At 32.1% G+C, this 26742-nt stretch overlaps 3 protein-coding genes across 7 annotated transcripts; 2 read left to right on the forward strand and 1 right to left on the reverse strand.

Annotated features, from left to right (window-relative positions):
• The first annotated feature begins 2249 nt into the window (after window positions 1-2249).
• On the forward strand, window positions 2250-4342 carry LOC114162667 (uncharacterized). Its single transcript, XM_028046622.2, has 4 exons — window positions 2250-2387; window positions 2931-3479; window positions 3648-3687; window positions 3777-4342. The coding sequence occupies exons 1-4, from the start codon at window positions 2330-2332 to the stop codon at window positions 4090-4092; spliced, it is 963 nt and encodes a 320-aa protein (XP_027902423.1). The 5' UTR covers window positions 2250-2329; the 3' UTR covers window positions 4093-4342.
• Window positions 4343-12733: 8391 nt separating this feature from the next.
• On the forward strand, window positions 12734-19944 carry LOC114162403 (protein MEI2-like 5). Of its 2 annotated transcripts, XM_028046273.2 has the most exons (13): window positions 12734-13097; window positions 15182-15224; window positions 15315-15458; window positions 15554-16023; window positions 16202-16360; window positions 16459-16575; window positions 16674-16825; window positions 17117-17208; window positions 17355-18306; window positions 18389-18473; window positions 18570-18638; window positions 18867-19046; window positions 19272-19944. In XM_028046273.2, the coding sequence occupies exons 2-13, from the start codon at window positions 15194-15196 to the stop codon at window positions 19404-19406; spliced, it is 2586 nt and encodes an 861-aa protein (XP_027902074.1). In that variant the 5' UTR covers window positions 12734-13097; window positions 15182-15193; the 3' UTR covers window positions 19407-19944. The 2 variants fall into 2 exon arrangements, with proteins under 2 accessions (XP_027902074.1, XP_085522702.1); XM_085666576.1 differs by lacking the exon at window positions 12734-13097 and having other exon boundaries at window positions 15173-15224.
• A 1313-nt stretch (window positions 19945-21257) lies between these two features.
• Window positions 21258-26304, reverse strand: PHYE (phytochrome E). 4 transcript variants are annotated; one of them, XM_028086433.2, is made up of 4 exons: window positions 23957-26304; window positions 22811-23627; window positions 22333-22629; window positions 21258-21862 (listed from the first exon to the last, which is right to left on the reverse strand). In XM_028086433.2, exons 1-4 carry the CDS (start codon window positions 25974-25976, stop codon window positions 21619-21621), a joined length of 3378 nt encoding a protein of 1125 aa, XP_027942234.2. In that variant the 5' UTR covers window positions 25977-26304; the 3' UTR covers window positions 21258-21618. The 4 variants fall into 4 exon arrangements, with proteins under 4 accessions (XP_027942234.2, XP_027942236.2, XP_027942235.2 ...); XM_028086435.2 differs by having other exon boundaries at window positions 22811-23618; window positions 23957-26291; XM_028086434.2 differs by having other exon boundaries at window positions 22333-22626; window positions 23957-26271.
• Window positions 26305-26742: the final 438 nt, after the last annotated feature.

A 26742-nucleotide genomic window follows, 5' to 3' on the forward strand; every position in this document is an offset into this window, starting at 1 on the left:
TTGAACATCATTTATAAAGACTATATAGAAATTATTTCATTGAACTTTTTGCTTTAATCTAACCATTTTCTTTGTTTAGTTATTGTTTTTGTTAACCTTTTTTTAAGGAAAAATGATGAGTCAATATAATTCTTCTACCTTGTCTCTACAATAAACTCAAATTTATGTTAAAGTAAAATAATTTACATAGAAAATTTTCAACACACAAATTATCTTATAAAGATAAGAAGAAAGATAACGTAGAATAAAAATATGCTTATAAAAAACATAGAAGAAGAAGGACTCTATATTAAGATACCAAAACAATGAAGAATATATTCATATTTATAGGACTAGAAGAGGAGGAAGAAATATATACCAAGAAAGAAAAGATATTACTCACATAAATATTTGTTACTAACGAAAGAGAATAAAATCACAAAATATTTAACATCCTTTACTATTTTTTAATCATTCTTTCGTCATCTTGAACATATATAAATATATAAAAAAAATTTAAGTTATACATTTATAAGTGAGAAGAAGATTAAAGTTACATTTACAATTGAGAAAAACCATAATTGGATGACAACTAATTCATTTCGAACAACACGTCCAAATAATATAGAAAGACAAACATGTTGAAAAAGTTTTGTCATATAATAAGATAAAAGAAACATGCACAAAATGATAATTGGTTTTTCAATCAAAGTAGACACTACATTATCATATAACATGTGTCATACACGAGAAAATTAAAATGTTTCATGTAATATTGAGTCTATTCGTTTATTTGTGTTAAATATATATATATATATATATATAAAATTAAAATAAATTACTTTTTAAGTGATTCATACATTAATGTGTATGTAAGTGCCCATAAGTTTGTGTTAATTTACTGTAAAAAAAATGTTTTAATAGAAAGTGTGCAGAAAAAACAAAATTAATCTCAAAGGGAAAATGAAAGAGAAAGGACACAGTTTATAAAGTATGGTACAGTAATAAAAAATAATAATATTAGATTTTGTACAACAAAAAGAAAGATTGAAAAATAATACTATAAAACCCTATGAAACTTCGACAATAATGTTTTGTCAAATAAAAAGTCATAAACACATCTTTATGCGTTTTAACAAAGTTTTATTTGACTAATTTTGAAAAATAATTATTTTTGGTAAAAAAGTCTTAAGATTTTATTATTTAATTTTGTAACTTTCATAAAAAAAATAAAAAATTACTCTATTTAGTAATTTTGTTATCCAAATATTTGTCAAAAAATCATTTTTGATTTTTAAATAAATTTACCAAAAATGTATTAAAAATTTTAATGTGATTATTTTATTAAAAACACTTTTTTCTAACGAAACGATTTAAATTTATACTTGTATTCCTAATCATATCCGATATAAGTTATATCATTTTGATTCTCATAACTTTTTAACCATATAATTTTTATTTCTTTAATTTTGGACCCATATATTTTTCTCTTAGATTTGTTGTAACATAAACAAAAATAATCCTTGTATTTTTTTTTTACTTTCTTATTTTGAAGTGAAAGCAACTAGTACAAGATCTAGACATCCAAAAGTTGAAAATCTAAGATATATATAATCAAATGGCATCATAGGACACCTAATATTCTTGATTCAAGAGATCTTGTTCTAAAAAAAACAGGAAGCAAAAACCTTAAACATGTAGAATGTGTGAGATAACATTAAAGCATGGGACAAGGAAGCATAAGAATAACATATTCAATTGAAGTTCTTGTGAGAGAAGGTAGCAATGACCTAGTAGACAATTCTGATAAAAGAAATCGTGATTCCTAAGTATTCATTGAAACAAAAAGCAGAATACAATGCAGACAACATTCTTCATCACTACCCTGAAAGGCACCGAGTGCAAAATTAGTGTATCAACTTTAGCTTTTGGTTCAGTCCCATAAACAGTGGCAGAAAAAGCATAAAAGAGCTATGACATTGTACCACACATATCACCATCCAATTAAATTATGCATATTTCAGTTCCCAAGTGTCAGATTAATACAATACTAGATCTCCCTTTTGCCTTTTACCATCATTCTCCTTTTTCTCCCTTTTGAACCTTCTCTTGCTTGCTAAATTCAAATATCCAATGCCTCATTTCCCAAGTTTTCTATATTCTTCCTTCTCTCTTTGATCCAAGAAAGCAATGATTCTCAGGTTTTTGTTTTACATATATATATAAATATGAAGATGGGGGCTAAAAGAAAAAAGTTCTACCTCACATAAATCTGCATCTCTTGAGCATTGCTCCAAACCCAGAAGGAAAAATCAGGATCAAGACAAATACAAGCCAACCTGCAGCAGACATGGGAGTTAGAAGTTGGCGCCATGTGTTGTTCTCTTTGTGTCTTCTCTTCAGTTTAGGTAACTTAACTTTTTGTTGGAACTTCCATCGTTTTAACAAAATCACAGACAAGTGACAAGTGCATGTATGTTGTATCATCATGTATTTTTTGTTTTGCTTGGCATAACTACAAAGCCTAAGAAGCTGTATATAAATAGAGTACTGGTGTTTAACTAGAAAAGTACAATACTGAAGGCATGAAAAGCTGTCGACAGAATTCATCAATAGCAAAAATCTGAACATGAAGTTTGATGTATTTACATAGAGTCTCGAATTTAACTTTTTGTGAACAGACAAAATAGAATTGAGGGTGTTTTTCTGCCTTAAATTGGTTCACTTGGCTCAAGTCTAGTTCTACTGGAATCTAAACAAACAAAAGTAATAAGGGTAGCTGTAGAAAGGCAATATATAGGTACATCCATTACTGAGCTCATAAAACACATTCGGAGCAATCACAGAAGCACTTTATTAGGCTAATTTATTCAAGTTTACTAGTTCAATTTCAGCTATTTATTTTCATTTGTACTGTTGAAAAGTTGAAAGATCCTTGGTTTCTTTTACAGGTCTAGGTAAAGGCATAAGATTAGGAGAGGAAGAAAACCAAGAAATCTCATATGAATTTGGTACCAAGTTGGATGCAGTTCCTGTAGTCAACCCTACAACTCCAGGCACAGCAAATCCATATCCTACACTAAACCCAACAACTCCTCAAGCACCTGGCACAATAGGACAAACCCCTCCTACAACCCCATACATGACCCCCATAAACCCATACACAAACCCCACAACCCCAAAAACAAGTCCTACAAATCCAACTATGGTCCCACCTAGCCCTACTACAACCACTACTCCCACTCCTGCTACTGCATCAGCAGGTGGTCAGTGGTGTGTTGCCAGCCAATCAGCTGCAGAGAGCACTCTGAAGGTGGCTCTTGACTATGCTTGTGGCTATGGTGCAGACTGTTCAGCCATTCAACCTGGAGCAGGTTGTTACAACCCAAATACTCTCAAAGACCATGCTTCTTATGCATTTAATGACTACTACCAGAAGAATCCAGCTCCTACAAGCTGTGCATTCGGAGGAACTGCTGTACTTACAAACAAGGATCCCAGTAAGACTTTTCATCAAACATTATACCCTCATTATCTCAACATGATAAAAAAACTTTAGATTAACACTTTGATGTCTTCAAAATACACATGAGAAACTTTGCATTCAATGTTTTCAAAGCTACAACATATAAATAAACCATAACATGCTCTTCTCCACATCATTTCAGGTAATGGGAACTGCCGCTATACATCATCCAAAACACCAAGGTGAGAATTTCTTAAACTATATCTTATTCAAAAACATCAAATGTGACTTTATACCCTCTGAATTCCTGATACATGTATTGTTGATGCAGCATGAGTCCACCAACACCAACTTATGTAAGCCCCCCAACTCCACCAAGCACTATGACTCCAACCACACCAAGTACCATGACTCCAACCACCCCAAGTACTATGACCCCAACTACACCATCTATTATGACACCAACTGCACCAGGTATTATGACTCCAACTGCACCAGGTATCACAACAATTCCTGGTGGAGCATCAGTGTATGGTTCAGGCCCAACGGGAAGCCCCAATAAAGCCACATCTGTTTCACACTCTGAACTTCTGTTATTTACCTTATTAGGCTTGTGGGCTTCACTTCATGTACAAAACTACACCTAGATGATGAACAAAAGGGCATTCTTTCTTTCTGTGATACACCAGAAATCACTCTGTCTTCAGCAGCTGTTGCAAGACTGCAAGGTGCCAGAGTCAACATGGCCTATTTGTCATATGAATTCTCTCCATTAAAATTAGTACTACCTTACATCAAATGTATCTCTCATAGATCATAAACCATGAGAAACTGATAGGCTTGTAGACAGATATTTTACGGTATTAGCAGAGAAGAATAAATTATTAGCTTATATTATCCGCTTCCATTCACAACTTCTTCTCCTTAAACTGATATCAATTATACTCAGAAGACTAATTCAGATGAATCTATCTTAACATGGCCATGCAGTAAGTAACATTGCTATATCAGTAAATTGATGGAAACATAGAAAATTTGTAGACTAAATTACTTTTTGTTCCTTATTCTTGTTAAAAAGTGTCAAAATTGTTTTCTTTTTTTCAATTTGGTTTTAAATTTTGTTAAGAGATATTCAATTTGATCTTTATCGTTAATTTTAAATTTTGTTAAGAGTTATTCAATTTGATTTTTATCGTTAATTTAATTTTTTATAATGGAGTTAAAGTCAATCTCACCTATTAATTTGTGGTTTGTTTTAATTTAACATCTTTCGTGAAAAACTAACAATAAAAATCAAATTGAATCACTCTTATTTTTTATAGAAAAAAGTTATCAAAATTTAGTTATTCAACATATTATTATTTATAAAAAAATTAAGACCAAATTAAAAAAAAAATTCGAAAAACTAATTTGATCTTTGTTAACAAAAATAAGGACCAATTTGTTTCTATCAAACTAGCCTTTTTATTTTTTAATTATCAAAATTGGCAATTTTTATAAAAGCTTATGAACATGGGGAAGTTAGGGTGACAAGATTCTGTTGCAAAACAATTTTAAGATTAAATAGTGTGTAGCTATAGCACGATTTCAATTCAGTTTTAGTAAAAATCGTACAAGGATAGCATAATTTCAGCTTAAAATATTTTGAATTAAAGGTGTTGGTCTTGTTAACAATCGATGTGTTCATTCAATACTCATGTAATATTGTTTTATTTTATCATAGTTTAAAAACCGATTCCAACAAAAGGAAAAATTGTAGACACAAACATATGTTCAAGACAATGTAAAGTATAAATTTAAATTAAAACCAATACAAAATAAAAAGTCTAAATGCTGGAAAAAAAATCATCTACATAGTCTATTCGTTTGCTAGAATTTTTGTCGACATAAATACACTACAAAATAACTCAGACTTTCATTAGTAACATGTCATCAATCAACAGTGCGTGATAATGTAATTAAGTACGTCTTTTCTGCAATTATTTCTTACAGAACCTTTGAAAAAAAAATGGAAACTCAAGATTCAGATATCTAAGATAATAATTAATTCAGTTGAATTTATTAAATTTTTGAAGTAAAGTTATCAGTGTATTAATATTATAATACATGTCTATTTTGTAGAAGTATCTATCAACGAGAGGATAATTATAACATTCATGTCTATTATGTTCAAGTACCCATTAAAAATATTTAATATTCGTTACAAATTTTCATAAATACGGGTTTTATTTTTTATTATCCCTAAGTATCAAAATGATTTATGAACTTTAGATAGTCCACATAAAGTCATTAGATTTCATGTAAGCTCAAGTTTAAAATTAAATTAAAATTTTCAAAATAGTTAAATTAGTTCCGATAAATTAAAAGTCTAGAAAAGTTCAATTATATTAGATGTCTATATTTGATAAAAAAATATATTCAATCGTTATATCGGATACATTATCATATCAGATATTGATATCTGGTATAAAAAAATGTTATTATAAAACAACATATATCTGCAGTATATCGTTGGAGGAGGAGGGAGAGGATACGTTACAGTATTTTTCAAAACTTTAAGTGAATTTGGAGGTGTAGAGGTTTTTAGTTAACATGGGAGCTCAATAAATTTTTAATTACCGTCAACTACTATAGTTGGTAGGGATTAATGTAATTAATGTTATTATTTGGAGAACAGGATAAATTATTTGAAGTGTAGGGAGAAGTCTTACCTGTTTGAGAATTATATAAATAAAAGCACTGAAAACCAAACAATGAAAAGAAATGCTACACATTAAACATTGAATTTATAGTATTTTCTTTTTCTGTATTGACAAAGTGTAACATAATCAAGATTTAAACCGTAAAATTGTAAAATTTGATGATATTATATAATATTTATGAGATAGATTCCACGTATATATAGTAAATAGTAAAATTGATAAGTTCATCGTAAAATTGTTCCTCATCTCTTTACTTTATTGATTAAATGAATTTAATTTAAATTAAACTTAAACCTAACTACAAGTTAATGTAACTAAAAATTCATTATTAGTGTGTTATCACCCCATCTTATCAAATTAAAAATTAACACAATGATTATTAAAATTTATTTTTTAATTAAAAATTAATACAAAGTTGTCATCAAACTAAAAATTAATATAACTTCAATTTTCTTCTTTTCTTCCTCATCCACACATATTGTATACACACCAAACTTTTATTTTACCTCTATCATTTTATTTCAATTCTTTTTTCCCATACTTTATTATTTAAATTCTAAGATTAATTTCTATTTTCACTTAAACCCAATAATTGTTTTATTGATTAAATGTTTGTTAATCGAGTAGAAAAAAGATTTACCTGGTTAAAGGTCAAACCTAAGGTGGTAGAAGTCTGGTTTTTCAGCTGAGTTTTTTTTGTGTTATCCTCTGTTAAGTATTAAGAACATATTATTTTTGTATTTTAAAAATAATTTTAATATATTTTAAAATTTTAAAATTAATGGCCATCAGTAAATTTTAAAGGTACAATAGAGGAACAACAAAGAAAAACTAGTAGAAAATCCAAACTCTCATAATGGTGAAGGAGATGTTCTTGTTATCCCACTTATAGGGAGAGAATGTTCATAGTAACATTACACTGAGAAAGTAATAAATTTTGTAAACTTTAAATTTAATTAAATATCGAAGAGCGATTAATTATTTTTATGAATATATATATATATATATATATATATATATATATATATATATATATATATATATATATATATATATATATATATATTATGTTTATACAAAAAGTAAAATCTACAAAATATATGATATTATGATCTCACACTCTATGATTATATGAATTTTTTAATATTTTAAATATAATATCGATTTTAACTACTCTATGATTATATGAATTTTTTAATATTTTAAATATAATATCGATTTTAACTACTAGTCATCACTACTACAATTAAGCTCACCAGGTAAATCATTAACTTCTTCTCATTAAGTTGAAACCAATTGCACAATTACATCAAAAAGAGTTTACTAGAAATTTAAGCTTTAACAATCGAAAACAACAAAATAAATCTGTTCTTAATATTAATGCACATCATCAATTTGGTACATTCTATTAAGATAAAAGTTGACTAAAATATGTGAAATGGATGATTAAATTTAGTTCACTGATATGGTAAAAATTGTTTTTTAAAGTTATCTTGATTAAAATTGCTTAAAACAATTATTTAAGAACATTGTAGTCATGTAATTTATAGTCTTTAAAATCAAATTTCTTTATAAGTATTTTTAAGAGAAGACATACCATGAAAATAAACTTATGAACTTATGTACTTCATATATCATTTTCAATTCTTTGTTTATTCGTAATTAACGTTAGTTTAAAAGAAGCTAATTTTATATTTTTTTCACATTTTTAATTTAAAAGAAATCTCGTGTGAAAACGTTTGTGCAATCATATTATACTCCATTAAGTATTAAAAAAATTGTATAAATCTAAAAGAGGTTGGGATGATGCACAGCAAGAAGTGGAAATTCGAAGCTTTGGACGTCATCATAAAGAGATGATGTTATCTTGCGTAATAGTGGTTATTTTCTATTTTTAAATTTAAAATTTCATCAACCATCTTCTTCTATAATGACTCATCTTACTTTATTTATTCACGATACACAGACAAAATATTTTCTTACATTACACAAAAAAAGTTAAAAAAAAAATTGTGAATTATTTAAAAAAGATATTTTTTACAAGAAAATAAATAGTTGTTCTTAATGGAAAACTCAATTAAAGATATATGTGAAATTATAAAATAATTAAACGTCCATTTTATTAAATTTTAAACCTCACCTACCTTGTATAGAATTGGTTCATGCAATTTCAATCATTTGGATTGAATTGACACGTATGCAAGAGCACCGAGTTTCAAACTTAACTTACTTACACCTCATATGTACATAATGTCAAATTGCATGTTCAGATGTATACTATGAACATTCTTTGCATTTAATTTTATGTAATTTTTATGTTCTTTATGGACATTAATATTATACATTATCCATTATATAGTATCTATATGTGTAGTTATCACGATACTGTAACGTTTGAATGAACTTTGAAAATTTTACGTAATCGTGTGGTGGTGGATGCTTAGAATATTCCTCTCTTCACAATCTTTGATACCCCACCCCTATTTACTTTTTTTTTTATAATATTATAATATACAAAACTTGTAATGTAATGTTCATAATTTACTGCCATTAATATTTTATTAATATAAAGAGGGCATAAAATATGATTAATATTTGCAATTTTGTAGATTAATGTGTCATTAAAATAATATTATGCAAAACAAAAATGTTATATTATTATTATTATTTAAATTTCAGTAACAGAAAAACATTTTTTTAATATATATATATATATATATATATATATATATATTAGTTTGAATTTTACTTGTAATTGAGTTGGAACTAATTCCAATTAAATGTGTTAGAATGAGTTTCTTTATAAAAGATTTTAAGATAAAAGTTATAAAAAGATACTTATAAGAGATTTTAAGACAAAAGTTTGGGAATACATTAAAGTAATACACAAGCTGAGACATTTTTAAAAGATAAATACATTAAAAAATTATACAATATATTTTATTTCAGTAATTATATATTTTATAAATTATTTTTTTATAATAGAAAAGTGAACACCCATATATCACATGTATTTTTACTATAAATACATAAATTCAGTTTAATTGTGCCCAAAATTATTTCTTTTGATTGGAATGGATAACTGTCTTAGTCCAAACATATATATACACCCTAATAATTAAAACATACCGGCACATTTAAGGAATTAATTTATTTTTTAAAAGTCTCAGTTTTAATGTCTTCCAAAACTTTTTTTTTTTTATTACCTGAATGCGAAATTCTATGACAATCACCCAAACTAGCATCATAAGTTGAAATTCCTAATATTTTCAAAGTTGTTAAAAGCACAATTTATTTTATATCATATCTCCAATTATTAATTAATGTCAATTTCATTAAATAAAGATAAATTTAAAATTTATTAAGTTTATGATGCGATGCGAGTGAATAATTATCCAACACGGTCTATTTTCTTATTTAAGATGAGTAGATGTAATATGAGAAATTGTGTTGGATAGCCCAACATAAAAACATGTTTTATTTAAAAAAATAAATTAGAATGTTAAAAAAATATTAAAGTTATCTCTAACTTCAATATTAAACATATAAAATAATCATCCTATAAAAGTTATTTTTTAAAAAAATTTAATTAAATTTAAGTTTTCATTTTTAAATTTTTTTTCTTAATTCAATGAACTTCCACGTTTTTGCTTAAGATTTTTTTTTTTTGTTTTTCATTTAGAACATGATTAGAAAAGTACTAGAATAGTATAAAGATTTCTAAAAATGAATTCCTAATGGCACCCTTGTTTGTGGAAAGTTAACCCACTTGCAATATTTTATGGAGTGATGTGAATCCACATTTCCATGTTTTGTCCTCTTTGTCTTCCGCCATAAACCTATTCAAACTACTTATGATGCCTCAAAACACAAATGTGTGTCTCTTTGTGGTTTGTCTTTTTATAATTTTATACTATGAACTTGTAACACTTAAAATTATATAAAATATAAAGAAATCATAAAGTTTAATATATGTACCACTGATATCCTTTTACTTCATAATTTATCTTTTTAAAGAGATTTCTTGAAGAAATGACTGCTAAATTTAAGGCACTAAAATTAAAATTATATTGAAGTCAAAACTGTAAAAAAAATTGGTTTTGCATCGGAGGAGATACTAGACAAGAAAAAAAAAGGTTTTTTACATATTTAAAGAGATCCAACATATATATATATATATATATATATATATATATATATATATATATATATATATATATATATTTGTGAACAAGAAAAAAAAATTCATGCCATAGTATTATTATAAGGTCAACTGTATATATAAAGACTCTAATAGACCATACATCAAGCACTTCAGACCTCCAACTCCAAAATATCTTAAGTATTTGTCCACTTCAAAATCGATAGTTGTCTATTTATAGAAGTCAATCTGACGCTCAAGTCAGTCTAGTGTTTGGTGACACTATTATAGTTTTACTTATACGTAAAGACTCTAATAGACCATGCTTCAAGCACTTCAGACCTCTAACTCCAAGATATCTTAAGTACTTGTCCACTTCAAAATCGACAGTTGTCTCCTTAGAGAATTCAATCTGACGCTCAAGTCAGTCTAGTATTTGGTGACACCATGATAGTTTTACTTATATGTAAAGACTCTAATAGGCTTCAAGCACTTCAGACTCCAACTCCAAGATATATTAATTACTTGTCCACTTCAAAATCGACAGTTGTCTTCTTATAGAAGTTAATCTGATGCTCAAGTGAGTTTAGTGTTTGGTGACACCATGATAGTTTTACTTATATGTAAAGACTCTAATAGGCTTCAAGCACTTCAGACTCCAACTCCAAGATATATTAATTACTTTTCCACTTTAAAATCGACAGTTGTCTCCTTATAGAAGTCAATCTGACACTCAAGTCAGTCTAGTGTTTGGTGACACCATGATAGTTTTACTTATATGTAAAGACTCTAATAGGCTTCAAGCACTTCAAACTCCAACTCCAAGATATATTAATTACTTATCCACTTCAAAATCGACAGTTGTTCTACTTATATAAGTTAATCTGACGCTCAAGTCAACCTAGTGTTTGGTGACACCATGATAGTTTTATGTTTATGTAAGTATTAAAAATGTATAGGACCATGCAAGTCTCTATTACTTTCTACAAGGGTACTCAACTACGGTATATCTGACACACACGTAATAATTATATAAATGTTTACAAAATTAACAATTAATTTTAATAATAATAATAATAAGATAAAGTTGGTTTTAATATATTTATTTATTATAGTTTAGAATTTACATATTTTATAATAATTTAATTTTGTATTATGTTTTTTGTTAAATATTATACTTACATATAGTTTCTTCCTTTCTTTTTCTTTTTATATATTCTTATAATTTTATTGAGTTCCTTTTTCTTCCTATGATCTTTATAACTTTTTGGAATGATTTTTCATATAGAATATGTCACTTAAAAGGTAAAACAAGTGTTTAGTATTTTAAAAATCATTTGTCTTTCCTACCAGATAGCCATTTGAATTTACTCTCTTTATAGACCATGATGACAAACTTATTAGAAATTTGAGCTCAAAACTCACTCAGAGATCGAATCTACAATTTTTCCTCCATTTTCTTTTATCTAACCACTAAATAATTTGACCACTCATATCAGAAGACATTAAAAAAAAAAAAACAAACTAATTTTATATAATTGTAAGATGTCTTTTTGTTGAAAGGAGCACTTAACATCCTCAATTAGTCAATTCAAAAATATGTCAAATAAAAAAAAAACACCTTCTCTACTTAGTTTCCGAAATATCTAATTGTATAACATACGGAACATTATAGGTTTATTAAATGACTTTTCTTTCTAAAATTCAATCAATTTAATTTTAAACTTTTTTCTTTAGAATAGTTGTTTTAAACAACTTAAACTTTCGAGACTACCTTTTCCTTAGCAGTCAACATTCAAATTGTTATTGAGGTGGAAAAATCACCTTAACACAATTTATAAATTAAATTACTCATAATTATTCTATTAATAGGTTTCCAAACTTTGCAGAAAAGTAATTGGTTTTTAGACAATTTTCAATTCATTGAACTATGGTCAAACACCTTTATATTAAAGAGAATATATAAGTATAAGATACTTGTGCTACAGAACTAAACCTGGAATCATGCGGGAACAATTTCACACATAAGATATTCGCGTGCATGTTTGGAATAATTTATCAGAAAACATATTAATTTTTTACTGGTACAAAGAAACTACAAAAATTCATTATAAATGAAAAAAATATATTTAATACTGATTCTAAAGATTTTAAAGTTATTTAATAAAATTGTTATGCACATACGTGTGCATTAAAAGAAATGAAAATTATTTTTTGGAAAACTGAGATGCACTTAACACGGTTCTTCTTATCTTATGCAAGTGAAACTAGTTCAAAGTAGGGCACAGGGTTCGATGTTTCATTGCTACATTAAACTACGTTGTATCTATCATTATCCTCCTCAGATAAAATTATTAAACATTTGTTTTAGGCAAGTTTTTAGTTTAATAAAAGCAAAAAACACATTGTTTTATGGACACCAAATGACCTTTAAATACAGTTGAATCCTCCACCTTCTCAAAGTCCCAAACCATTGAAGCCCATTTTCTCTCTCTTCCTTCTCTCAATCATTCTCTGCTCCTTTTCACTCTCTGGGGTCAGGGCCAATCATCGCCACGCTCTTGCTCTGCACCCTTTTCTCCTTCTCCCTAAAGATTCCTCATTTTGTTTTCATCACAGACATTGCAAGCACACACGTACACACATACACACTCATCTTTTCTCCACTTGCTTGATTGCAACACCTTTCTCTTCGATTTGTTGCCTACCCATTTGGTTTTAGGTGCCGAAGGACCGAATTGCTGCCGTTGAAGCCCCTCCTTTCGGTCTCCTTCCCTTCAAGCTCTAGGGTTTTCTGACCCCTTTTCAGGTATTTCCTGGGTTTTCTCTTGATTCACTGTTTATGGATTTTCTAAATTTTTTTTAACGTTTTCCCTTCCGGGGTTGATCGAATTGATGACCCGAGTTCTCCACTGGAATTTGCTTTGAGTGTGGCGGTTATGGGGATTGTGGGGTTTCGGTTATGATTTCTCTGCAGTGCGATGTTGCTGAAACCTGGAAGTGCTTTTAAATTTGTGGTTTTGGGTTGTAAGGTGGTTGTGGCAATCGGTCACGGGAAACGGGGTTGGTTTTTATAGTTATGATCATAAGTTCATAACTTGCTTTGGTCGATCATAACCGTAAGTATTTTATGCTCTTTTTTTCGTGCTTTGGGCGTTGGGTGATGTTATCACGGTCCGTTCAGTAGTCTAACTAAAAGGGATTTTTTTTTTTTTCAATTTGGTCACTATCATTGCTCTTCTTCGTTAGATGGAAGCTGCTCCTGCTTTGGATGCTGCGAAATTGTGGAAAAGTTGGTGTCTTGGTTTTTAGTTTTTCTCTTTGTACCGATTATGGTTGTGGAATACCTGTTGAGCTTAATCTAAATCTTGATACCTTGTATTCATGGAGTTCCAGAACAAGTTTTCTTTTTGTCTGAACATGGTTGAAGTCGATTGTGATGTTTCTCTGATGATGAATAGAATCTGTTGAAAGTGGAGTAACCGTTGGAAAGAACTGGCTTTTGCACATGGGTTTGCTCTGTAATTAACTTGTGTGATTGGTTTGATATTAACTTATTTGTCTGTACTTGCAACAAGGACACTGTTACGGTATCCTGCATCGGATGCTTTAATTTATTTTTTCTCTTTGAAATTTTGTCTTGGGTTTCAAGCTGTGATGCACTGATACTGTATGATATGATGAAATACAATTATTTTGAAAACAACATTATACAATTCGTGACAATGTTTAAAAATATATAATTTTTCTTAAAACATAATAAATAAATAATTGCAGCTGTGTGGGCCCAAATTAAAATTACATTTCTTAGACATTGTCAAAATAAAAAAATTATAACTGATTCTCATCATAATAGTATTAGTGCTTCATATATTAGATACTTCATCAATGAGGATCGACGAAGTATTCTTGAGTATCTGATATATGCATGAATACGTGACGCAAATTCAAGAACTGGTGCATCAGAGGCTTCTTTGTTGGGTCCGAATTTAGTTGTATAGGACATCCAAATCTGTGGAATTGGAACTTTCCTGACCTGTGAAGATGTGAAAGAACACAACGGTGAAGGGGTCTAGCGGGAGATTTAGGATCTGTGGTTAATGACAAGGATCTTCTCACATTCTTGGGAAGATTAATAACAATGTATCTGTATATCGCCTCTTCCTTTATGGTGAGACTGTTTCCTGCCACTTTGACTGTGCAGAAACTCAAGACGGTGATAATGTTGATCCTGCATATTGGAAACTGGGTATAACTGCGTCTAATATTTCATCATAAGAACTCAATTGTCAGTGCTTTAACAATGCCAAATTTGGGTGGGCAATCTGGAGCTTTTAGGAGTTGGATTTGTTAGCTTGTACTCTCTGATTACTGGTTGCACTTTGTATTGAATCTGTTCATTTTGGTCTCGTGAAGTCAGTTCCCAATTTTGGAGATAAAAGTCAAGCTTTATTAATTCCTAATGTATTACTAGTAAGTGCTTCATTGATTAATTTTTGTGATTCCATAATAAGTGCCTTGACACTTTCTGGCAGAATCTTTATGCTATTTTGCGGACTTTTTAGGGGTGTAGTTGTCTGATTCAAAGTTATTTATTAATGCATTGGTTCCCCTTTGTCCAGCGGAGTTAAATTAAGAATAATATAAAACAGAAAGTATTCTGCTCCTATCACTACCAGTGGAATTGGTTACTGCAGATATTACCAAAAGCTCACTGTTCTTCTAGATGTTGAATTTGTAGATTTTTCGTAATTATTCTTTATTCCTGTGTAATTAGCATTCCCTAAGTGTTACGATTGTTGAAAAATCTTTTGAATATTTTAAAATTTTATTTGTGATAATAAAATGGTAATACTCAATTTATTGCTGTTTTTTTTTTTGTGAATGAGGCAGAAGGGTGATGCAATGAGGCAGGCTTTTGATCCTTCTTCTCTGGGTAATTCTCTTAATTGTTTAATTTTTTTTTTTCATTATGTTGTTACTATATTGAAATTGGAATTAATTATAACCCTTTTATCACCAATAGGTCCTTCCAAGATTCCATCTATAAAAATACCTGGAAAATTGGGGAATGGTACGTGGGAGGCTTTGTCTGGATCTGATTCCTACCATGCTTCATCTGATGCTAGCCTCTTTTCTAGCTCATTACCTGTACTTCCGCATGAAAAATGTATGTGCTTGTTTTCCCAACTGTTGTGTCATTTGTATGCTCCGTTTTTACTCCATTTTTACTAAAATCTGTTGTTTTGGCTTATTCATCTGCAGTGAACTTGAATGAAACTGAAAATGGTTATCAATCTATTGATGACATCTCATCTGAATTTAAGAAGCTCCATCAAGATGCAGAGGGAGATGGTTCACTTGAAGATGGTGGTACTCATGCTGTTGGACCCGTGCTTCCTGATGATGAAGAGGAGCTCTTAGCCGGCATAATGGATGATTTTGACCTTAGTGGTTTGCCTGGATCCCTTGAGGACTTGGAAGAGTATGATCTGTTTGGTAGTGGTGGAGGTATGGAACTAGAAACTGATCCGCAGGAAAGTCTTTCTGTGGGTATTTCTAAGTTAAGCTTTGCTGATAGTACTGTTGGCAATGGTTTGCCTCATTATTCTTTTCCTAATGGTGTGGGAACTGTTGCTGGAGAACATCCATATGGAGAGCATCCTTCTCGAACATTATTTGTTCGTAATATTAACAGTAATGTGGAGGACTCGGAGCTGAGAGCCCTTTTTGAGGTAATGCAGACTAGAAAGCTAGTGTAAACTTTTTTTCTTTGATATTTTAGTTTTCTAAATATGCTCCCAGAATACAATTACACCTTATGGTGCTCGTGATTCTTCACTGCAGATGTTTGTTTAGAAGAAATCCATTTGTAGCAAGACAAATTATTAATTGTGTTTCAATTTTTTTCAGCTATATGGTGATATTAGAACCCTATATACTGCATGCAAACATCGGGGTTTTGTTATGATATCCTATTATGACATCCGTGCTGCTAGAACAGCTATGCGAGCATTACAAAACAAACCTCTGCGGCGCCGGAAACTAGATATTCACTTCTCAATACCAAAGGTTATTTTCACCTCTCATAGTTGCTTTGGTATATTTTTTTCCTTAATTGAATGCCTAGACATTATAATCATTTGGCTTTCTTTTCTTCCACATCCCAGGATAATCCATCAGACAAGGATATAAACCAAGGAACATTGGTAGTTTTCAATCTGGATCCATCTGTTTCAAATGAAGACCTACGCCAAATATTTGGGGCTTATGGAGAGGTCAAAGAGGTGATTATTTTATCTTTTCTTGTTGCTTTGTATCCCTGCGACATTTGTGTATGTGTTGTATTTTTTAGACTTAAGATTACTTATCTATGTTTCTGCAGATAAGGGAAACTCCTCACAAGAGGCATCACAAGTTCATTGAATTTTATGACGTCAGAGCTGCAGAAGCAGCTCTTAAATCATTGAACAGGAGTGACATAGCTGGTAAACGCATAAAGCTTGAACCTAGTCGGCCTGGAGGAGCTCGAAGAAAGTGAGTACATTAATAATGTTCTTGTTACCTTTGTTTTGTGCATGGTGTAAATATAAGACAAAACCGGTGAAATGAGTTATTGTTGACTGGTAGTCATTTTAAAATGAGTTTCGCCAAATTAACCTTAAAATTAAGGTGTTTTGTAACAAAGATTCTCATTCTCATTATGTTGAGGGTGGGCAAATTACCGTTGATAGCTGTGCATACATAACTTCCATATTTGCCGCACTTGCTTTCTGGCATCATACACTAAACATAGACATATAACCATTAATTCTTTGCAACTTTTAGTTTGATGCTCCAATTGAACCAAGAGCTTGATCAAGATGAATCTCGGAGTTTTCGATATCAAGTGGGTTCACCTGTAGCTAACTCTCCTCCAGGTTGGTTCTTTGAGATACTACATATCCACATATCCCTTGTGTCACTAGCATCTATAAGCAGCATAGCATTTTGTTACTGAGTACATAACCTTGTTCCCCTTGTATATGTTCTCTCTTCGTAAGTTACTAATTTTTTTCATTAACAGGTAACTGGTTACAGTTCAATAGCCCTGTTGAGCAGAATTCAATGCAAAATATCAGTCACTCTCCTGGTTCTAGAATCCTGAGCCCAACAACAGGCAATCATTTACCTGGATTAGCTTCAATTTTGCAACCACAAGTATCTAATACTGTGAAGGCTGCTGCTATTGGCAATGACTTGGGAAGAAGCGGTCAAGGAGAGCACATATTTACCGGCTTGAATTCTTCAGAAGGAGCTAGTTTTCAATCACATTCGCTCCCAGAGCCAAAATTCAGCCAGTATCGTGGAGCGTTGTCCTCATTTGCTCCATCAACATCAAATGGATCCTCAGTGGAGACTTTGTCAGGGCCACAGTTTCTATGGGGAAGCCCAACCCTCTACTCGGAGCATACCAAACCTTCAGCAGCTTGGCCAAGATCATCTGTGGGGCATCCATTTACATCGAATGGAAAAAGCCATGCCTTCCCCTTTTCTACTCAGAATAGCTCTTTTGTTGGTTCATCCCAGCATCATCACAATCATCACGTTGGCTCTGCCCCATCAGGTTTGCCTTTTGAGAGACACTTTGGTTTCCATCCAGAGTCATCTGAAACTTCATTCATGAATAATGTTGGTTATGGAGGCATGAGTCTAGGGCACACTGATGGAAATTACATGGTTAATGTGGGTGGATCTGTTAATGCTAACATCACTATCCCGAGAAATATATCTGATAATGGGTCATCAAACTTCAGAATGAGATCTCCGAGGCTTAGCCCTGTGTACTTGGGAAATGGTCCTTATCCAGGACTTTTACCTTCCACTTTGGAGGGTTTGGCTGACCGTGCTCGGAGTAGATGGATGGAGAACAATGTGAGCCAGGCTGATAGCAAAAAGCAATTTCAGCTTGATTTGGATAAAATTAAAAGTGGTGAAGATACCAGGACTACATTAATGATAAAGAATATTCCAAACAAGTATGATTAAGTCTGAAGTGTTTATCAACCATATTTTTTTATTAGATGCTAAGATGGTATATTAATTGTTCATTACCTGCAGATACACCTCAAAAATGTTATTAGCCGCCATTGATGAAAATCACAGGGGTACTTATGATTTTCTCTATCTGCCAATTGACTTTAAGGTAAATTGTTTGTTCTTCCAGTAGTTCGTTTATTATTCCTGTAACTTGTTTTTCAAACTTGTGAGGCTGATTATGTCTTTTTTCTTCTAACTGCAGAATAAATGCAATGTGGGCTATGCATTTATCAATATGCTGTCACCCTCTCTTATTATTCCATTCTACGAGGTTTTTATGGGAATTTCTTTTGCTCATTTTTCTTTTGAATGTTTCTGTTATTTTAGTGAGTGAAAGTTTTCTACAAATAAGGTCACGGTTTCTGATATTTTCTTTGTTAAAATTAATTTAGCCGGATATCTTGACATTTAGTTAATCAAGATAGAGTTATTAGAAAAGCTTTATGATATATCCCCTTTGTTAAATGACGCATTATTGGCAACACGGTTGATTTTGCAGACATTCAACGGGAAGAAATGGGAGAAATTTAACAGCGAAAAAGTTGCTTCTTTGGCATATGCTCGAATTCAAGGAAAGTCTGCCCTTGTGAGCCACTTTCAAAATTCAAGTTTGATGAATGAAGATAAGCGATGTCGTCCTATTCTTTTCCACTCAGAGGGTTCTGAAGCTGGTGATCTGGTAATTATAATACATTTGTTGCTTTTGAATAAATATATGTTGACTGATTTAGCATTCACTCCAGAAATACCAAAATGACGTTTGTTACTATTCCCTCCATTATATTCTTATCATGAAAGTAAGATATATAATAATGTACTAAATGTCTATGAATCTTTTGTTCTCTCTTTTCTTCTGCTTCAGAAATAGTCTAACTGCTACAACTTTGTTCATACTTTCCTGTAGATTGTACAAGAGCATCTTCCCGCCAACCCCAACAATGTAAACATTCAGGGACTAAGGTCAAGTGAGTTACATTCAAGTGATTTTGCAGGCAGCCCTCCCAACGCAGACCCTTCTGCAAGCTTGGATGCAAAATAACGTAATTTATATTAGAAGCAGAGTTGCTTAGTCCAAATGGGTTGGTGTTAAATGTTAACATTTGCAAATATGTGTCTGGTGCTGCATATATTTAGGAAGGATAACATAAGGATGTAGATTTTGTACCATAGATATTTTCCCAAGTATTTTGCCAGCAAGCTTTAGAAGCTTGGAGCATTTTGATTGATTTGCTGCACAGGTAGCTGATCTGATTATGTACACAATGGGAAAGGTGGTGGGAGCAAAGGCTGAAGAAGAGTTGAGCAAAGAAGGGGTTTGTTTCTCTCCAGATTTTGCTCATTTTTGCTTTTTGGTGTCTTGTCATGGAGCATTTTTTTTTCCTTTCTGAAAAATGTTAATATGGGGTAGAGTTAAGTTTGGTTGGAGTTGAAAGTTGGGAAGTTCTGGTGGGGTACAGATTGTATAGAGAGAAATAAAGACTTGTTTCTATGTTTCCTCTAATGATGTATTAGCACTATTGGAAAGAACCAAGTGTAAAACGCATATTTAAATATGATGCTGTTCAAGTTGCTCACTATCTGAATCAGGACATAGTTGTTGCATCTATCTTAATATGGCTTTCATGACAAAGTGTTCAACTTATTTTCACCCTTACTCATAATTTGAGCTAAGACTAAATTCGAACTTATTTTTTCTATCAATTTAAAAAATTCATGGGACAAAATTAATCAATTCAGCAATGCATTATTAGTAGTACTTTCCGAAATGCACATAATCAATATTAGTTTCCTATGTCCACTTTTTGCAAGTTTTCCCTTCCCATGAATTCCATTTAAAGCCAAGAATGTATAAATTATTGATTACTAATTTCACTAAACAATTATGTGGATAAAACTGTCTTTAATTTCTCATTTTCATGAAATCCAATTCTATTCCTTTCAAATTTTTTTAACTAGACCTAGTCTTTAAACTATTGTTTACAATGGTTTTTAATTTTCCTCGTTAAACATCATCTATAAAAAGTTATGTAATAAAATACTACAATAAAATACTACAATAAAAATATAACATTTAGTGTTGATCAAAAGTACATGTTGATTGGAGTGATTTGACCAGCACTTATTGGTGCAAATTAGACTTATACCAAACATAACATTTCTCACGCTTAAATTTGTGACTTTTGATTGAGACTGATCTACAATCCTCTTCTAACTTATATATGCAAACAAATTTATAAAATATAAAAAAATTAACGTCAATTTATCAGCCACTAACTTAAGTAAGTACTAAATAATTATATTTGTTTAAATAAATATTAAAATAAATAAAATTAACATCAATTTAATTGATATTAGCTTAAATAAATATAAATACTAAAAATAAATTAGACTAATATTAATGTAACCAATATTAATTTAAATAAATATTAAAAATGAATTAAAATAATTCACCACTCATGCGTCATCGTAAAATATTGTCGGTTCAGAATATATTTCAGAAATTATAATCATTCACACCAGAGTAGATGCAGTAAGCAAAATCAATTATCCAAAATACACACCAAGTAAACATTTTGAGTTTCTTTATTGATGAGTTTAGGTATTTATTTGCTCAAAAGTGCTTTTGGGCAACTTTTATATCTTACTTCTTCTGGATTTAATACAAGGAAAAAAAAATGCTAAATTGGATGGTTTGAAGTATAAGTAAATTTCAACTATTTAAACATGAAAGAACTGCAGGAATCTTTGTACCAAAATCAATTACTGTATAAGAACAAGCAATTTTTTTGTCAATACTTATTCCATTATTTATCCAATTAATGTATTGACTTCTGTTTTTTCTATGAATTTCTAAGCTCCAAAAAAAAAGGAAAACAAAATAAAGTGCATCTGCATGCAGTAACCAATTCTGCAGGGCAATACTGCAAGATTGCTTCTTATTTATACATAAAATATTAGTATTACAAGCAATCATTAGCCATGCTTATCCTTGGAGGAAGGGTCATACAATGTTCAAAATTCCTCTCAGCATTCTACTGTGTTACTGTAACATTTTTAAGCCAAACTAAAAAGGGGTGTGTGTATCTATCTATCTATATATATATATAAGCATAAACTTGGTTGTAGTATCATAAGATGAATACCAGTGTTGACATGAGCAGTTGCAATATATCTGCCAAGCTTCAAAGCAAGATTAGAGACCTCTCACTCTTCACACCCCTTTCACTAGTAAGAGCATCAAGAGAATAAAGCTAACTTAACATGCTTGTCTCTGCATGCAAATTCTTTTGCCTTTCTTTTCTTGTTCTAATGTCAAGATCAATGAGAAAATAACACTTATTTTGTTCTCTTACGTAGTGGACATGACCACTCATCCTACTCAGGATTTTTCTGGACATGTATAGTCCTAGACCTTCCTGTGTATTCCATTGATTCCCTCCTTCAAACATATCATGAAGAAGATCTGAAGGAAGACCTTGACCAGAATGGGTCATTCTGCAAGAACAATATGATCATATGAGCCTCTAGTCTACATTGTAATCTAACATAGGTGACATCTTCAAAGTAACCATCACAAACTTATAGCCTAAAACTATGACAGTTTCTAAAACGTACTCAAAGTTTGTGACACCACTTGTATATCTTCAAAGTTTGTCTCACTTGTCAAAAGGTGTTAAACATAAAACAACAGCTACTCAGGCGTAAATTTCAAGTATAACAAAAATGGGAGAAATCAACTATTCCATGTAGAAAGTATAAAATGAGTTCAGATTCTTTACCGAATTATTTTATGTTGTCCTCTTTTGAACATTAAAATACACTAATGTTTTAAAATCTCAAAATCAGTGTCGATCAATGTAGTTTGAAGGCAAAACAGAGAAACAATGCAAAAAACCTAAACAAAGAATCCAAATTGGTAAACAAATTCCCAGAAGATAACAGTGATAAATTCTTGGTTTTTGTACCTGAACTTGAGATGGATAAACTCATTGCCATCCTGTATTATCTTTAAACCAGGTGAAATCTTGATTTCTACCCAGCCATTTGGAGATGGTGTATGGCTGACTACATTAAGCAAAAAGTCAGACAAGACCACCTGAAGCCTAATTTGGTCACCATATAAAGAAAGCACTTTTATTTCATCAGGAATTTCATGAAACAGTTGCAAGTTCTTTTCTCTTATCAACATCATCACTTGACTGACAATGGCATCTAAAATATTTCCCAGAACAAATTCTTCCATGTTTAGCTGCAAAGTGCTGCTAGCATTAGCATAAGATATGAAACATAATGTCAGTGTTATTGAATATCAGTGTATAATCAGAAGACATGACTGTATGTAGGCAAATAATAAGTATGCATGGAATGTTTAACAGACTAAAAAGGAAAGTACTACTCCAAGAGAGAATTTCAGCCTGCCAAAAACACAACAAGAACTCTTACCCTTCATTAATACTTCCTAAATTGGTATCCTCAATAATTGCCATGATCTGTCTTTCACATGCATCACTGGTGTCAAGAAATTGTTTTTGGTTTTCTGAAACAGTTGTACTTTCCAAAAGTTTGTGAGTGAATCGTATGCCATTTAAAGGTTTCTTCATCTCTTGCAGTATATAAGCCAATTCTTTAGATTCAGAAATGTTTTCTCTGCCTCTTGGCTTGTGTTCTTCAGAGGACTGATTCAGGTCTGGCGTTACAACCTGCAAGAAGCAAAAACAGCCAAGCATATTCCCACCAGCATCAATTCTCTTGTTTGCTGTTATATAAGTCTCCACAAATTCTCCATTTCTATCAAAAAATCCAAATGGTAACTTCTCAGAATCTTGACCACTTATTCCACGGTATAGTAAAATCATAAAATTAGTCAGTGTATCTTGACCTTTTAGTCGACAAAAACTTCCAAATATTTCACCAGGAAGCAACTTTCCTATGACTTCATCTCTTTTCCAACCAGTTAGCCTTTCCATGGCTGCATTCCATTCAGAACAGCATGCACTCTCATCAGAAGAAAATATGGGTGGAATGAGTGGGCTCAGACTCTGCACGATTGCTTTGTAATCACCTTCCAACTTGATGAATTTATCTTGGACCACTTTCTCATAAGTGATGTCTTGACCTACAAAGCATACCCCAACAACAGAATCTGTGTAGTCCCTACTAGTGCAAGCATTCACCATAAGATATACATCTTTCTTTTGCTGTTGAAGCCCAAAGTGCTTTATTTTCAACTCAACACTTTTGTCCTCCTCTCCTGCAAAAACTATCAATTCATTCCTACGAGTACTTAACTTTCAGGGAGAAGGAATCAAAATAAGACTGCAATTTAAACACTATCATACATATTCAATTATATAACGCCAGTCATTAAATCTTACACTCCAATGGGTGAAAATAATAGCACAACCTAAAAAACATGAATATTTGATTGTCCAGAGCTTTATATAGTACATGAATTGAATATTTCAGACCAACGTGTGGAATCAAATTCTGAAAGACTTGTACAGAACGTTTTTCCCCCCCACAATGAAATGCTAATAACATTTGTTAATTAAGTTAAAACTACTATATTTTCTACAACAACTGATTTACCTTGCAAGGCTCTGCTTAGAGTATTTCTAGAAGTGTCACATGAGTCCGCATGTATAATTTCATTTACCATGGATTTTCCCATAGCTTCACTGCCTTGTAGACCTGTCAATTCAGCAATCTTTGAATTCCATCCATTGATTATGCCACCTGAATCAACCCCAAAAATTGGAACTGTTGCAGTCTCGATTAATCTCACCATTTCAAGTGCTACTGAACTGAGTTCATCCATCTTTCCAGCTGCAGTGTCAGTTTTCTGCACATAGTTTGAAGTCTTTGAATCTGTGATCTCAGTGTCTTGGAAGGAATCTCTTATTATTAGTTGTAATGAGTGAATAGCATTGATTTCTGACACTTCCCAAGGCAAACTTTTGCTTTTGACTACTTCAAGAAAAGCTTTGAAAGATGATCTTGGGTTCATTTTTCCTCCATCATCCCTATCCTCTGGATGATGCTTGGCTCCACCCCATTTGACTTCCTTAGCAGTGTGAGACCTGAACCAGAACAAAAAATGTTTTGAATTGATTCTTGCAGTGGCCATGCCACAAACAGCATCACCCAGTGAAGCAGCACCTGGATAACCAGCATCAGCCAAACTATCTGTTGTCAAACCTGTTGAGTCCCCATGATTACTAAGTAGCCATTCTGCAATGTCTTTTACCTGTGCTTCAGTTGGGGATGTGCCTAACAACCAGCAGTTTCCATCATAAAACAAGGCAGCACCATCACACTTCACAAGATCCATGATACTTGGAGACTGAGTCACAATGCCGAATGGTGCATCACGAAGGAGCATGTCACACAGTAAGGTTTGAGTTTTAAGCATTCTCTTTTCTGCCATTTGTGATGCCAATTGAATCTCCATGTAAAGTTGCAGTCCAAAAGCCTGCATTAGGAACTCACAAGCATAGCGAACCGGGAAAGAAACATAGCGTGGTGAAGTGTGGTGACAAACTAGCAAACCCCAAAGCCTTGTTGCATCTTTTCCATTGACTATAATTGCCATCACCAGAGAGGCAATTGATCCCATGTTGGCCATGTACTGTGTATGACAACCATGTGGTAACCTAAGGGTTGAATTCACCAAGCAAAGAGGTTGCCCTAATTCTTCACTCTGAATGACCTTAACTGGCTTTGCATGGCAATCACATATCATCCTAACCCGGTTTTGCTTGAACAAGAAGCGAGAAGCTTGAGGGATATCTGTGGCAGGATAATGTAAACCCAAGTAAGGCTCCAAATCTGACCTCCTAATCTCAGCTACAACCTCACCATGATCATCCTCATGAAACTTATAAACCATAACCCTGTCATATCCAGTAAGCTTCTGCACTTCCTCAACAACTGTGTCACACAACAAGCCAATATCTTCGCCGGGAAGAGATTGCAGCCTTGAAATAGCCCTCACAGCCAGCTTCTGTGATTGAACTGCCCCGGCTAGTGACAATGCTGGATCACTCAACCGCGCAGGCTCCAAATCAATCACAACCCCAACATCGATCCTATGCAGTATGGCATAAAACGGCTTCTGGGTCATCCTTGCATAGACCCAAATCGGGTTCAGAAGAGAAATTTCTCTGGAAGCCACAGCTTTAGCTAGGGAAGCCCCAGAAGGTGGAGTGAAAAGGGTTGTTGCATCAACCCCAATCAAATTTACAAACATCTTAGAGTCAATTTGCCTCTCCAAACCCAACAACTGAAAACAATTCTCACTGTACCCAATGATCCTAAAAGTGGGTTCCTCAATTGCAAGCATACAACCAAAGGGTTGGATAAGGCCACCCCTTTGGATTTTTGACAGATATGCAGTCATTTTTTCTCCAGACACTAACCTGGGAGGATCAAGGACCATCCTGGAGTAGTCAAATGATTTACCAGACACACCAGACTGCTCAAACTCGGCCAGAATCTCAGCATCCGCACTGTACTGAGCCAGTATCTTGTCCCTCCTGCTGTTCATGTTGCTTTCAGCTGATGTGCTCAAGCTTGTGTCTTTCACCTTCCCTCTGCTTTCAAAGCTCATTTTCAAGCCTGTTTAACAAAAAGCCAAATGCGTTTGCTTACCTTGTATTGCACCTTCTATGAAACCACTTTGGTTCTAGCTTTTTACTTGTGTGGTTTCTGAAGGAGATATATACACAAACATGTTAGATACCCTTTACACGAAAAATTGAGAAGATAGTTTTTATTCAAAGTGCATTGTTCTTCTGTTGTGTTAAACCGACAATGAGTTGTCCTATGATGTGCACCTCAACTCACCCCACTTAATGTCTCTCCTATGTTGTTTTCGTTCAGTCCAACTCATGCAAATAAATTTCTACCCTCTCTTACTTTTACTGCCAAAGACATAATAACTAAGCACAAATTCCTTACCCAGCCAGTTTCGACAGTAATTCTAGGAGAACATTCTCAAATTGGTTAACTTGGAAACCTTCACTTAGTTTATTTGTCAAAAAGACAAGATCCTATAATTCCAAGAAAACAACAGAGTATGGAGTAGGGGACAGACTCAGACACATGGTGTACTCTTGCAATATTGTGTTTGCTTTTGGAGAAAAATCATTCTTTTAATGCTTACTCACTGCATAACATTGCTTCTTCTCCATTCACAGATTCAAATTCTAGAAACAGTTTTCAGCTTGTAATCACTGTTACTTAAAATTTAACAGCTTTTAAAGTTATTTTCTCTTTTATTCCAACTACAATATTTGTCCTTGATAATGGAGATTATAAACCACAGTGATATTCTACCCTTCTGTATTTACTTGAAGAGATTAAGAACTTTATCT

The sequence above is a fragment of the Vigna unguiculata genome, chromosome 9, assembly GCF_037176805.1.
Source record: "Vigna unguiculata cultivar grain cowpea cultivar isolate G323 ecotype 2 chromosome 9, ASM3717680v1, whole genome shotgun sequence".
NCBI classification, from domain to species: Eukaryota; Viridiplantae; Streptophyta; class Magnoliopsida; order Fabales; family Fabaceae; genus Vigna; species Vigna unguiculata.